Source organism: Podarcis tiliguerta (genome assembly GCF_965153285.1).
Source record: "Podarcis tiliguerta genome assembly, chromosome: 6".
Taxonomy (NCBI): domain Eukaryota; kingdom Metazoa; phylum Chordata; class Lepidosauria; order Squamata; family Lacertidae; genus Podarcis; species Podarcis tiliguerta.
In genome coordinates this window covers 56,151,835-56,166,693 of record NC_139539.1, presented here as the reverse complement: position 1 = coordinate 56,166,693, position 14,859 = coordinate 56,151,835, and the positions used below count along the sequence as shown (strand labels likewise).

The 14,859-nt window shown below is 41.4% G+C and overlaps 1 protein-coding gene across 2 annotated transcripts in view; it reads right to left on the bottom strand.

The window, feature by feature from the left end:
- ACOT11 (acyl-CoA thioesterase 11) overlaps positions 1-14,859 on the bottom strand; it is a 65,104-nt gene that overhangs the window by 17,727 nt on the left and 32,518 nt on the right. The window contains exons 4-6 of one of the 2 annotated variants that reach the window (XM_083448082.1): positions 13,044-13,094; positions 9,907-9,967; positions 1,127-1,228 (exon numbers count right to left, since the gene is read on the bottom strand). In XM_083448082.1, coding sequence (XP_083304208.1) covers positions 1,127-1,228; positions 9,907-9,967; positions 13,044-13,094 — 214 coding nt within the window. The remainder of the gene's footprint in view (positions 1-1,126; positions 1,229-9,906; positions 9,968-13,043; positions 13,095-14,859) is intronic. The other variant, XM_083448083.1, reaches the window with a different exon arrangement.

The following is a 14,859-nucleotide window of genomic DNA, read 5'->3' as shown; positions in this document are numbered from 1 at the left end:
AAAGCACTCAAGGAGAATGCGGGGCAGATTCAGTGAGGTGTGCAGTCTGAGGAGAGTCCCAAAGGTCAAACAGAGGGGCCTGAGGTTTCCAGCCCCAGATTTACACCATGGTCCTGGGTGTGCTTTCACAGAAGTCCAGCACATTCAATCCTTGAAGGGGGGAAGGAACTGCAAGCTTCATATAACTTTCATCCACTGCACAATCAGCCAAAGTTCTGTATGCCACAAAGCCAATCACGTCGTCGTTGTTGGCAATGGAGTGCGCCTCCAAGGGTGAAGTCAAACTACTGCATTAGTAGCACCAAAGTTACCTCTCCAGGGTGCAAGCCTGAGCAGTATGTATGGAGGTCCTGGGCTGCCCAGAGGACAAGACCCTCCCCTTGGCCTCACTGATGTGGTCCAAGGGAAAGCAGAGCAATATGTTTGGCACCAGCTTGGCTGCAGGAATTGCCGGAAGGAGGAGTACAAGTCACCATGAAAGCAATCTGTATTTATATCTGTGTGCCCCAATTTGTATTAAAAACCACGCAATGCTATCCCCCATTTGTGTACAGTCATACCTCGTTACGTTCGATTCAGGTTACGTCTTTTCAGGTTGTGTCCCACGGCGACCCGGAAGTAACGAAACGGGTTACTTCCGGGTTTCGCCGCTTGCGCATGCGCAGACACTCAGAATGACGTCACGCGCAGAAGCGGCGAATCACGATCTGCTCAGACGCGGGTTGCGTTCTGCTCATGTTGCAAACGGGGCTCCGGAATGGATCCCGTTCGCAACCAGAGATACCACTGTATTGCAGAACTCTAGACCAGCTAATGATTGAATTAAAATATCTTTATTTTTCTCCTAGTCTCAACAGTACAAATTAGACCTCAGCAGAGCTGCACCAGCAACATACTGTATAAACACACACACACACACACACACACACACACAATTTTTATAAATAGTTGTTAAGGACCATGATAACATAGCTAAAGCAATCAGCAAGTCTTTATACATTCTCTAAATGCACAGGGTGGTCTCTAGAAAGCAAATCACAAGGGGGAAAGGGGGTTGAAGGGATGGAGCAGCAATGCTATTTTTTTCCAAATGCCTAAACTGAAGATTTTAACTCTCTGTGCCTACCTTAGCAGACGGCTTGCCTTGTGCCACAAAAGTTGCATAGGCCTTGCAGACATTCCACTGCTCCCCATTGCACAGGTCTTCATAGCTGACCTGTACACCAACCTAGAAACAACCACCAGAGGGGAGGAGGAAAATAAAACGAAGGTGAGGTACTGAATGAAGAGTTTAGTTGCATTTAGAAAAAAAACCTTCCACTATTTCCATTCAGAAAAAGGAACATCTGAAACAACTGGATAATATTTCAAAAGAATGCTTTGTAGCACCTGAAGGAGTTGCACTGCATAATAGCTCTCTGTGTTGTTCTAGTTCTTAGCTCTGGTTTGGCAAGTCATACTTCTGAATATTTAAAGGTGAACAGGCGGTGTGATTATTGCATTCTATGTACTGTTGCTCTCCTAAGCAAATGAATCACAGAGGTTTGTTCCCTGGGGCAGAAAAATGAAAACCAGACATCCCCTGGATAACATTCTTCCCTTTTCCAGCAACAGAAGCCAAGTTATGGGAATCAGGGTGCTGTTTGGGTTTCGCCTGGATAGATTCTTGTACTATGAATTACAGAAAAGCTTTTACAATTGATGGGAGCAATGAATATTCCACAAACCAGGGCCATACATATTCTGTGCCCTGCAAAATGTGGTCTCTATATAGCTTCCAGGAATAGCTGCTTTTAAGTTTTCATTTTTACTTAAAATCCAAGTTTCTAGCCCTTATGATTATGAAGGACAATTTGATGACTTGGGAATAGTATCACAATCAGGATACCACACTGGACCAATTGCACAGAAACAGTGACAGCTCTACTTCCCTTCAGAAATATTTCATGGGGGGGGGGGGACCTTACGAATTCATGTATGTTAATATTATTATTCAATAGAGTATTTAACATAATATTAACATATAACAATAACTGGTTCTGAGGACATATTCCAGGATTCACATGCACATGGAAAAATAGCCAAGAAATACAAGGCTTTGCTACAGGAATGTGGCACCATTCTGGCACAGAAATCTTGCCAATATGCTTCAAAAGCTCAGCAACTCACAAGTAAAATAGCACTGTGCCCAGCAAGTGGATTTTGTCCTCTCCTGCAAAACTCCCATTTTACTCTACATGTTGCTTGACATGGAGGATGTTCCTCTGCACGGACTGGTGCAGATCCACATGAACCTGCCCAAAAGCTGAGATAGTCTTTGGAGACCCTTTTCTAGAAGCTCCTGCCATGAGTAGTGAGCCATAACCAGAGACAGAGCTGCTTCTGCAGTTGTACCTCATTCTGCAACTCCCTCCTAAGAGACATCTACCTGGCACCGTATTTGCAGTCTTTTATTAAGCACCTGTTGGAATCTGTTCTGTTCACTCAAGTTTTTGGTGGTGGTTAAATTGTATCATTTAAGTCCACATTGTGGCTGGTATTGTCCCTGCTTGTGGTTTTATTAGCTGCTGCTCTGAGCCTATATGCGCTTTTTAAATTTTCTCATGTGATTCGTACTGGCTGTTAAAATCGCTTTTGTTTCATACATTATTGGTTTTGCAATTGTTTTTATGGTTATTGCTTTATAGATCATGTAAGTGCCCTGAATTTGATTTGATTTTTGCCAGTTATGTGGGGCATGTTTAAAAAAATGAAATGAAATAGGCTGCCACCTATCCACTGCACTACAGTGAATTTCAACCCATTGACAGGGCATAGGAAGCTGGAAATAAACCTGAAACCAAGATTTACTTCTACAGGAAGACACAGAAAACAGCCTTTCCCTTATGTAGCATTCACTCCAAATAGTTGAATGTTATTTCTGTGTCATGCATTATTCCTATAGGACTCCTCATTCCTAGCCCTCTCTGTTTTCCTTTAAACTATCGAACCCCTTCTTTTGCCAAAAAGATTTCAAGCTCGACAAAGAAAACAATGTTTAGTATTCACATAACAAAGCTTGCACTTTTTCATTTACCCTCCACCACCTATCCTCATCCTCTACAAGTGGTTGTGACCATCCTTTGATATATTAAATAACTTAGGAAAACAGATAACAACTTTTTATGAAATATATTGGTACAGTGGTATTTTGTTTTTTTTATAAATTTTTTTATTGCGTTTCTTTCCATAATTTTATAGGTTTATAAACAAATAAAGTAGTTACAAGAAACAAATTTTCTCTTTTTTAACAACAAAAACAAAATAAAACTTGGACTTCCCCACCCCTTCCGATTCTGCGTTCTTTGCATTAACAATGTCAGCATTTTGTTACCTTATTTCATACCTTGTTGTAACTTTCGAATGTTATGTATCCAAATACAATATATTATATCTCAATTTCAATACCTTTAAAATAAACATAACATATTCAATTTAAATTGTCTCCTTTTCTCTTTTGTCACTAATTTTACCATTTACTTAATCATATTCGCAGAAGCTTATCGTTTCCTAATCATGCACTTTCTTAGGATTCATACAGCTTATAATATTTTTTCAGATAATCTTTAAATTTTCCCCAGTCCTCCTCAATTGTTTCTTTATCCAAATCTCGGATTCTGCCGGTCAGTTCAGCTATCTCCATGTAGTCCATCAACTGCGTCTGCCAGTCCTCCAGCGTGGGCAAATCTTGTGTCTTCCAACTCTTTGCAATGAGTATTCTTGCTGCTGTGCTAGCGTACATAAACAAAGTTCTATCTTTCTTTGACATTTTCTGGTCCACCATGCCCAACAGGAAGGCCTCTGGTTTCTTAGGAAAGGTATACCTAAATACCTTTTTCAATTCATTATAAATCATTTCCCAGAAGGCCTTCACTTTTGGGCAGGTCCACCAGAGATGAAAGAAAGTCCCCTCTGCTTCCTTACACTTCCAACATTTGTTGTCAGACAGGTGATGCATCTTGGCTAACCTGACTGGGGTCATGTACCACCGGTATATCATTTTCATAATGTTTTCCTTCAAGGCACTAGATGCCGTGAATTTCATTCCGGTGTTCCATAACCTTTCCCAGTCTTCAAACATAATATTATGTCCAACATCCTGTGCCCATTTTATCATAGCAGATTTAACTGTCTCATCCTGTGTATTCCACATAAGCAGCAAGTTATACATTCTAGATAAATTCTTGGTCTTTGGTTCTAACAATTCTGTCTCTAGTTTCGATTTCCCCTCCTGGAAACCAACCTTTTTATCCATTTTAAAAACCTCTTGAATTTGAGCATAATGTAACCAATCTCGCACCTTGTTTTTTAATTTGTCCTGGCTCTGCAACTTCCAACCGTCTCCAATTTTTTCAATTAATTCCCAATATTTCGGCCAATAGGCCTCCATATTGGGTCTTTTTCGAGCTTTGGCCTCCACCGGTGATAGCCACCTCGGTGTTTTACTCTCTAATAAGTCTTTATATTTCATCCAGACTGCAAAAATCGCTTTTCTGACAATATGGCTTTTAAACAATTTGTGAACTTTAACCTTGTCATACCATAGATATGCATGCCAACCAAATGCATTATCAAAACCTTCCAGATCTAGGACGTCGGTGTTTTCTAGCAAAAACCAATCTTTCAGCCAGCAGAAGGCTGCAGCTTCATAGTACAACCTCAAATCCGGCAGGGCAAACCCCCCTCTTTCTTTTGAATCAGTTAATATTTTATACTTTATTCGGGGCTTTTTGCCCTGCCAGACAAACTTAGATATATCCTTCTGCCATTTTCCAAAACATTCCTCTCTGTCCACGATCTGTAGGGTTTGAAACAAGAATAACATTTTCGGCAATACATTCATTTTAATTGCTGCAATCCTTCCCAACAAGGAAAGTTTCAATCTTGACCAAATTTCTAAATCCTTCTTTACTTCCAACCAGCATTTTTCATAATTGTCCTTAAATAAATTCAAATTTTTGGAAGACAAATAGATCCCTAGGTATTTCACTTTCTTTACCACATTTAATTCTGTTTCTCTCTGAAACCCCTCTGTTTCTGTAAGTGTCAAATTCTTGGTCAAAACCTTGGTTTTTTGTTTGTTCAACTTAAACCCCGCCACCTGACCAAACTCAGATATAAGTTCAAGAACTCTTTTTGTACTGGATTCTGGCTCCTGCAATGTCAAAACTAGGTCATCTGCAAAAGCTTTAAGTTTATATTGTTTCACTCCGACCTCTATCCCTTGTACCAGCCGGTCCTCCCTTATCATGTTCAATAGCACCTCCAGGACTGAAATGAATAAAAGAGGGGATAGAGGGCACCCTTGTCGTGTCCCTTTTTCAATTTTGAACTCCTCCGTCACCACATTGTTCACTATTAATTTGGCCTTTTGCTCTGAATAAATTGCTCGTAACCCATTTTCAAACCCCCGCCCCACTCCCATCCCTTCCAAGTTTTTCTTCATGAACATCCAAGATATATTGTCAAATGCTTTCTCCGCATCAACAAAAATTAACACCGCCCTTGTGTTCCTGTCAGTTTGTAAAAGTTCCAAAATATCGATGATGTTTCTGGTATTCTCATATAAATGTCTACCAGGGAGAAAGCCTGCTTGGTCTTTGTGAATTACTTCAATTAAAACTTTTTTAAGTCTACTTGCCAAAATGTCTGCAAATATTTTGTAATCCACATTCAGGAGTGAGATGGGGCGGTAGTTCTTGAGTTGAGTCTTTTCAGATTCTATCTTAGGTATCAATGTGATGAACGCTTCTTTCCACGTTTCTGGTGCCCTCTTCCCATCCATGATCTGGTTGCATACCTCCAACAAGGGTTGTGTTAAATAGTCTTTCAAAGTCTTGTAGTATTTGGAGGTAAGCCCATCCGGGCCTGGAGATTTGCCTAGTTGCATATTCTGAATGGCACTTTCAATTTCCTGGGTGGTTATTGTAGAGTTCAAGATTGATCTTTTATCTTGAGTTATTTTTGATAGTCCATTTGTCTTTAAAAAATGATCTATCTCTGATTCTTTCTGAGGCCCCTGTACATAAAGTTCTTTAAAATATCTGTGGAAGCACTTCCTAATTTCCTCTGGTTTCTGCACCGTTCTTCCTTCAATCTCTAGATTTGTAACTGTGTTCAACTTTTGTCTTTTTTTCAGCTGCCAAGCTAGCAGCTTTCCACATTTATTTGCTGATTCAAAGGATCTTTGCTTCATCTGTTTTATTTTCCATTCAATCTCCTGATTAATCAATTTTGAATATTCTACTTGATGGAATTTAATTTCTCTCAACAGATCCTTTGACTTTGGTTTAGTTCTCAATTTTTTCTCTCCTTGATGTATTTTCTCCAGTATTTTATCTTTCTTTCCATTCCAGAGCTTCTTCTTAATTGTATTCTGTTGTATCAGAAACCCCCTCATGACAGCTTTGCTTGCGTCCCAGATGGTTCTTTTTTCTACTGTAGTATTCAAATTTATCTCAAAATAGTCCTTTAATGTTTTTTGGGCCTTTTTCACAATCTCTTGATCTCTTAAAAGAGTGTCATTCATTCTCCATCTGAAGGAACCGGTTTGAGTAAGTCTGAGATCTAATTTCAGAGCGTTGTGGTCGGAGCATGTTTTTGGGCAGATTTCCACCTTTTTAGTCTTGGGTGCCAGCCCCCTGGAGGTCCAGATTTGGTCGATCCTTGACCAGGACAGGTGGGCCTCAGAGAAGAAAGTTCCTTCTTTACCTAGGGGGTTCTTTGTCCTCCATATATCAATCAAATCCAGATTGTCAGTCATTTCAAAAAAAGTTTTAGGCAGTCTGCCGTCTGATGTTAGATTTTGGTTATAAGACTTATCCATATGTGTAGACACCACTCCATTCATGTCTCCCATCATTATGATGTTAGCATAGTCCAGATAGTCCAGCAGCGTCTCATGCAGCTTCTTGAAAAATTCTGATTTCCCGTCGTTTGGAGCATAAATTCCTAGTATCAATATTTTTTCTCCTTGGGTCTGGATTTCAATTGCCAGAATTCTTCCATATTCATCTTTGAATAAAAATTTAGGTATCAGGCTCTCCTTAGCATAAATCACCACTCCTCTTTTCTTTACCTTGTCTGAGGAAATAAACTCTTGGCCTAGTCTTTTGTTGACCAAAACTTTCCTGTGGAGCCTGGTCACATGGGTTTCTTGTAAACAAATAATATCCAATTGTTCTTTCTTCAATATATGAAACAGTTTCCTTCTTTTCTCCGGGGAATTTCCGCCATTTATATTCCAACTGAGTAGCTGCAGAGACATCCTGAACTATTCTGTTACACCTAGAGCGGTGTATCTTCTTTTTCCTCTAATTCCGAGGATTTAGGCGTCCCTCCGCCTGCTGGCAGAGTGGGTCCTGGTTTAAGTATAGGCCAAAGGGCTGCTGCTTCTTTTTGGAGATCTTCTCCGTGGTCGTGCTGGAACTTTTGTAGATCCTCTGGTGATCTTATTTTAACCTTCTTCTGTTTGTAAGTAAATGATAGTCCTTGTGGGAACTCCCACCTATAAGGGATTGAGTTAAGTCTCAACAACTTAGCCAATTCTGAATAGGTGGCTCTCAGATCCAATAGCTGTTTAGGAATATCTCGGTAGATTTCCACCCTTTTCTCTTGTATCTCAATTGAGTTTTTGAAGTGTAGGCCTAATATTTTGTCTCTCTCCTCTCTTGATCTCAAAGCTATTAGACAGTCTCTAGATCTATCTTTTCTTACCAATCTTCCCAGTCGAAAAGCCGATACTATTTTAAAATCACTTTCTTCTTTTAAGCCCCAGAACTTTGAAAATTCTGTTGTCAAAAATCCAATCAAATCTTCTTGTTCGATTTCTGGGACCGCCCTAAGCCTAAGATTAGTCTCCCGGTTTTTCAGTTCCACCAAAGAGAGATAGGTTTGTTGGTCCCCTATCTGTTTATGCAGAGGCTTGACTTCTGCTTTAACTTCCTCAACCTCTTTTTTAGCTGATGTTGCAATTTCAACGGCTTCCCCTGCCAATTTACGGTTCTCTTCCGTTGCTCCTTGCAATTTTTCAATTGCTTGGGTGTGTTGGGAAACCTGATCTGTCAATTTCTGGATCGAGGATGTAGCTTGGTCAATTTTTGTTGATTGGTTATCAATTTTTTGATTTAATGTTGACAATTGTTCCAAAACTTGTTTCAGTACTGCCTCTGCTCCTCCTGATGCCATATCTTCCTCTTCAAATTTTTCAGGCTTTTCACTTTCTACTTTTTGTGTTGCAAGCACAGCAGGCACTGATAGTCTACGTCCCTGAGTTAAAGTTGTTTGCAAAAGCTGTGCCTGCTTTTTTGCTTTTTCTTTTTCCTTAGCTTCCTTAGCTTTGGCTGCTCTTGTCTTTCCTGTACCACTCATCAGTCAATGTTCAAGGTCAGATGTTGTAATCCCATGGGAAAGACAAGTCCAAATTTATAAACAGTCTGGAGAAAGAAAGTAAGCAAAAAAACTTTTCCCAGGCCTTTGTTATCCAATGTCCTCTAGGGGGAGTGCCACCAAAAGTTAGTAAGAAGAAGGTAACTTTTCCGCCATTAAAGTTTCCGTTTTCAAAAACAATTTTAAAAGCAAGTTAGTTCCAAAACACTAAGAAAAAAGTCCTGCAGAGCACTTTAAAACGTTTAACAATGTTCCAACAAGGTGCCTGCAATTGTATCCACTCAAACTAAGTAAGCCCAAAAGTTGCACTTCAGTTACAAAAGTATCTGGAAGTTTGTAACAGTTCCGCAGTCAAGCAACTTCACCCGGCCACCCGAAGATTTGGGGTTAGAGTCTTCCCTCGCCCCATGGGGGACCGCTCCAAGTCCAATTTAAACTGTATTTTTTCTTCCTTTAAGAATAGAATTTCAAGTGTGCACGAAAGTCCCACTTTAAAGCCTTAAAGCTTCCCTGTTCACAGCGCTTTCCGCTCTTTAAACAGTCTGCTTTGATCTTATAAGCAGTGCCGGAAGACGGACTTCCTCTTTCTCGTCTCCCGGTTTCAGCCAAATTTCTTCAAGTTATTGTAACAAATCTTAAGTCCTTACTCACGGGTTTGCTGTTTCAGAGTAGTATTTTTTGGAAGAAAGGTCAGCGCTCATCCGTGACAGCCGCGCGGCTTCGCCTCCGCAGAAAGAGCGATGAACTCACAGCACCGCTCCCCCTCCTTCACTCCGGAGCCCCTTACGGGGTCCCTTCCGCGAATTTGGGGTCGCTCCAGGTGCCCGCCGAGTCCCACGGCCACGGACTCTCTCTGTCCGTGGTTTTTCTTAATGGGTTGCCGCTGCGCCGTAGCGAAACAACCCTTTTCTGCGGTGCCCCTCTTCAGAGCTCGAAGAGGTCCGCCATCACGGTTTCGCGCCGCCTCCGGAAGTCGGTACAGTGGTATTTTGGAAGTTGAACGGAATCCGTACCGGAAGTCCTTTCGATCTCCAAAATGGTTCAGAAACCAAGGCACGGCTTCTGATTTGCTGCAGGAAGCTCCTGCAACCAATCAGAAACCACGGAAGTCGCAACGGATGTTCAGGTTCCCAAGAACATTTGCAAACCGAAACAATCACGGCACTAGGGACCCAAACATTCGTCTTGCAAGTGGTTCAAGATCCAAGGTATGACTGTGTGTGTGTATATATATCCCAGCAACTCATCTTCAATTCAAATTAACTGAACAACTGCATTTTTGCATTATCTTTTTGGAGAACAAAATTTGAGCACATGGTACTGGCAACTGTAGGGCTGAGATCCTAGCCTTCTCAGAAGTAAGTCACACTGAATGCAGCGGAGCTTGCTCTCAGGTGAGTGGGGTTAGGATTGCAACCTTAGCTGCATATTGGGCAACAAATGCAAGTCCTCCAAGATAGCACACTGAAGCATACAAACCTCCATGCTAGAGTTAAATGCTCGGTTCACTTTTGCTTTGATGTTGACAACCTGCCCAACACTAGGGATAGGGGAGAAAAGATAAATAAGATAAGAAACATTAAAATGCAATTGGTAGAAAGCATCCTGTGGTTCTGATATGCAGGAGTTCTACCTGACTGGTGGGCCCTGCTCGACAATACTGCTGTCATGGTCCATTTGTTAAGATAGCTTTCTGCTCAAATCACTCCCACCGGGTGTCTAGAAGCAACACAGTCAGATTAATTCCTGAGGCCTGTAAGTTAGGTCACCCGGACAGTTCACGGAACGGCTGAGAGGAAGCACTGGATAGGGCTAGAGATTTATGGGATGGAAATTATTTTTCCCCCTCCCCACCAGGTCCCAAGTGGAAGACTTCGCAGGCCCAGGCCTCGTGTAGTTTTCTGGTTCATCAGAAAAGGGCACATAGATAAGATTTCACCCATGGCTAAACACACATTTAAATCATATCTACCTCTCTATAAAGGAAGCAGGATGTGTCATCCCTCAAAAAGTTATCTGCCTGGGTTCAGAGACGCTCAGCTTTAATATAAGCTCTCAAGCGCAATGGCAAGTCTCTCTCCCCTTTCAGTTGCTCAGTAAAAAATGAAAAAATAAAATCCCCCAATGGTGAGAACAGAATAAGGTTAGGCAGGATAGTCACAGCCTGCCTTAAACACTTCATTTCCACACAGGACTTTCCTTAAGCTTCTCCACCAGATCAGCCCAGATATGAGATGTAGGAGTTCGTTAAGCACACCACAACATTGATATGGATAGTGAAGGATACCACCACCCTCGTGCTACAAGCCAAGTGAATCTGCTTGGCATGAAGCCAGGCTCAAGTGCTCCCACGTGATGTGTTGTCTAGGGGTGCTTCCAGACAGCTGTTCCTTGTGGAATCTGTGCTCTTCGTGCATGCACATTTCTGCCAATATCACTGACATTAAAAACCCAGCCCACAATTTCTCCCATTTAAATCTGCTGCAGGCAACCCACTTACAATATCCCAATGACCCATTTAGAAAACTGAGCCCCCGTCTGGAAGCACCTTATGAGTAGACACAGCCTCTTTAAGGACACATCCTCTTACTGCCACCCAGTGCAATTGCTGGTGAAACTCAAAGTGATGTTTTTCAGGTAGGGTCAAACAGCAGGGTAAAAACTGAATTAATAATATTTTAGAATCACACGCCATTAGCTGGAGATTAACTCTCACAGTTTAAGTGCTATATTCTGAAATGGAAGTTGTCTCAGGGTGCAGGTGTGTGTGTGTGTGTGTGTGTGTATATACATATATATACACACATACACACAATGGATGTGGAAACAATGGATTTCAAAAGCGAACTGCCTTCATACTGGCCTTAACACCCAAAAGGTATACTATTACAATAAACACAGATCCCAAGCAAAGATTCACCCACTAACCTAGTTTCTTTCGCACAAACCCTTCATTTCATTGACTAAACTCTCAGAAATTATATGCAGACAAGTAATTATTTTGCAATAAAGGCATTTGACATGCAAAAGGCACGCAAGTAAGATCAAGAACTAAATTAAATGTCTCTGTCAGAATATTGAAGATTTTGCCCCATTTCAAAGGGACGTGTTACTTAAATCAGGGAGTGAACAATTTACTAATGTTATTCCAAAACAGTTTGCTTCAAAGCACATTTTTAAAAAAACCACACAGAAGATTTAGAGAGGATCAACTTCCTTCTTCTTAGAGTTGTTGGTAGTTTGTTGACAATTCTGAACTGGAAAGAACAGTCAAGAAACTAAGCCAGAAGGGTGAAAGCAACAAAACTATTCAGCTCTTTGACAGGCTATGCCAGAGGCAACCAATGTTTCTGGACTACAGCTCCCATCATCCTTAGCTACTGGCCATGCTGGCTAGGGTTGAAGGGTGATGTAGTCCAACAGCTTCTGAAGGTAACCACATTCTGAACTGCAAAGCCCAGAGGTAGCAAAAAAACATGCACTGGCTCAGTTTTACTAAATGCTATGCGTGCATATTGATTCTTGTGTGAATTATAAAATGATGTCTGATCTGAATGATGGACTAAAGAAAGAATTTTGCCCCACCTGGTATAGCATGACTTCTCTCATGAAGCACAATCCGATGTATGCTTCTCCAGAAATAATGAAGTCCCACTGTGCTTAGTAGGACTTATACCGCAAGACCAAGGAAAATGTAGAAAGGATTTCAGCAATGCTTTGGGGTATAGCTTCTACCAAAAAATTTAGCGCATGTAGATATATGTATGTGTGTGTTTAAAACAATGGTTTGCATAATGTATAAAGAAAATACATAATGAAAAAAATAATAGTTGGGGGAAGCTATTTTTAGAGTCCCTGTGCATGAGCATTCAGGAAATGCATTCATATGACATTAAGTAGAAAACATTGCTCATCTGAAGCACAACTCCCAGAGAGTTGTGTGGATTTCAGATTTTCCGGATGATTTGGTCAGATGAAGCTTTTTGAACTCCTACTTTGCACTTAGGGGTCTAATTGCAGTTAGTACATAACAGTTTGAATCCCTGCCTTTTTGAAAGTCATTCTTCATTCTGGTAACTAACAGGCTCGGACACTACTCACTCTTCCCCTTTAATACTCCTGACCTGGATTTGGGACATAGAAGTAAAGAGCTATTAGGGGCTGAAGTCCTCCTAATGCACCTTCTTCGTCCCGCAAAACTCAACCTACGTACTCCCTTTCCATCCACTCATACGAGTACTATGAAGAAAATTAAATTGCTCCCATAAAACGAGCCCTTCATCTGGCAACTGCATCTTTTCTAGAAGCCAGAACAGCAGATGGACAAAGCATCCCTTCATTTTTCACACAACAATTTTATAGTCCCATGTGCACCCTGTGAAGAGTTACAGTTTGTTTTAGAGCCGGAAAGATGGAAAGAACATCTGCAAGCTGCAGAAAGTGAATATTACACTTTTTGAGAACCGCCTCTGTGCACAGGAAAAGCAGGCTAGTAGGTGCATTCTGAATACCGTGTCAGTTAGGTTAATTAACACCAGTATCTCAGGACATCAGTGGGTTAGGAGATCAGCAATCTAGTCTATTGCTGTAAACATTTGTACTGCAAAGGCTCATACCAGGCTTCGTCCTTCCCACATAGGCACCAAGGAGACTTTACATGCAGCTGTCTAATACAAAAGGATAAGGAGGGAAACAAAGCAAAGTGGAGCTGAAAAAGATAGAAGTCGCCTCTCGCAATATAAAATATACATTTGCATAAACTCTGTGGGACCTAAGGGGTGTGTTTCATTACAGGACCTTAATTGTCCAACCCACTAGGTCAACATAACTGAGTGGCACTGGAACATTCTTATAGATGCTTTCCAGCTGTGGGAGAACAGGGAGAAGGATAGGCTTATACTTGGACAGACCCATATTTTCTATTCCATATCAGAAGGGGAAAGTTCAGTCTACTGGACAGTGTCCGACATGAACCCAGATCAGAGTCCAAACCCCACAATTCACTAGCCTTGGGCTAGTCTCCATCTAGCCCACCTTACAAGTCTGTTGTGTCGATTAAAAGGTGCTGAATAACCTGTGCTGATTCTTGCTCCCTCCCCCCATGTTTTTAAAGTGAACATTATTGGGCTTCTGATCTTGAGACAAAACACTGATCCAAGAGTTCCTGCACAGACACACCTTGCTTGTACCCAAGAAGCCAACCCAAGTTAGTGGGCTACTGGTCTTAATTTACCCCTCATTTTTAGCACCATTCAAGCTGCTCTCAGGTGTGAAGACAATCCTGGCTCATATTTCTCTGCTTATTTCCAATCTGCGTATGTTGTTTGTATGCTGGCGTTGATCTGGGAATATGTGGCTTGCGGGAAGTCTTGCACCTTTAATTTGTTATTGTTTTTTTGCTTCCCTGGAGCGTAATAAGCATGGATATGTGTTCTATCGCTGCTCAAGTACTAAAGTACTGTTTAGAAGTTCCAGTGTTTTATATATAGTACACTCTAACCATGATCATTATCACTTAATAGAGCACTCACAAAACATAAGTTACTGTCTTCCACAGCATATGCAGCCATGCGCTTTGGCTCAGAAACATCTCCCTTTGACTATCTTTTCAAGGTTTGGGGTGCTCTTTGATCCAGGCTTCCATGTCTTGAAACACCTGCCTGCAGCTGCAGCACTAGCTGCAGCCTCTCCTTGACAGAGATAGCCTGGTCATAATTATCTACACTCTAGTAATATCCCATTTAGACTACTGTAATTTTTGCTATATGGGGCTGTCCTTGAAGACAGGAAACTTCTCTTGCTTCAACCCATAGCAGCTAGAGGACTAACTAGGCAGACAGAACGCCCTTTTTAAAAAAAATATTAAAAAGGCACTGGCTCCTTGTTCCTCTCTAATCCCAAACCACTATGCTAGTTTTAACCTTTTAAAACCATGATCTGTTTGGGTCCACGACTGCCTGTTCCTTCATGGACCTGTCCAAACATTAAGAGCATCCACAGAGGCCCATCTCTGGGTTCTCCCCCATTGAAGGAGAGGGAAGTGGTGGCTGGAGGAAGTAGCATTTCAGCTCCAACTCTGGAATGCCCTCTTCATTTCAGAGAACCTCTCCTGGCACCAAATTTGATGTCCATTCAGTGCCAAGTAGAGACCTTTTTATATGCCATGGGTTGTTTTTTTAAAAAAAAAGTTTCCTTGTTTTAACTGTTGCTGCTCTGCTGCACTTTTACTGTGACTTGTATTTTTACCCTTTCATTTGTAAACCACTCAGAGATCCTTTGGGCCTGAAGCGGCAGAGTAGAAATATCTGAGATAAATAAAGGATCTCCAAAGCATAGCTTCTCTAGAAATTTGTAAAGGCTGACAGTGCACCTGGGTTCCCCTAAAACAGAGTTTCCCAAACTTGGGTCTCCAGTTTCTTGGACTACAATTCC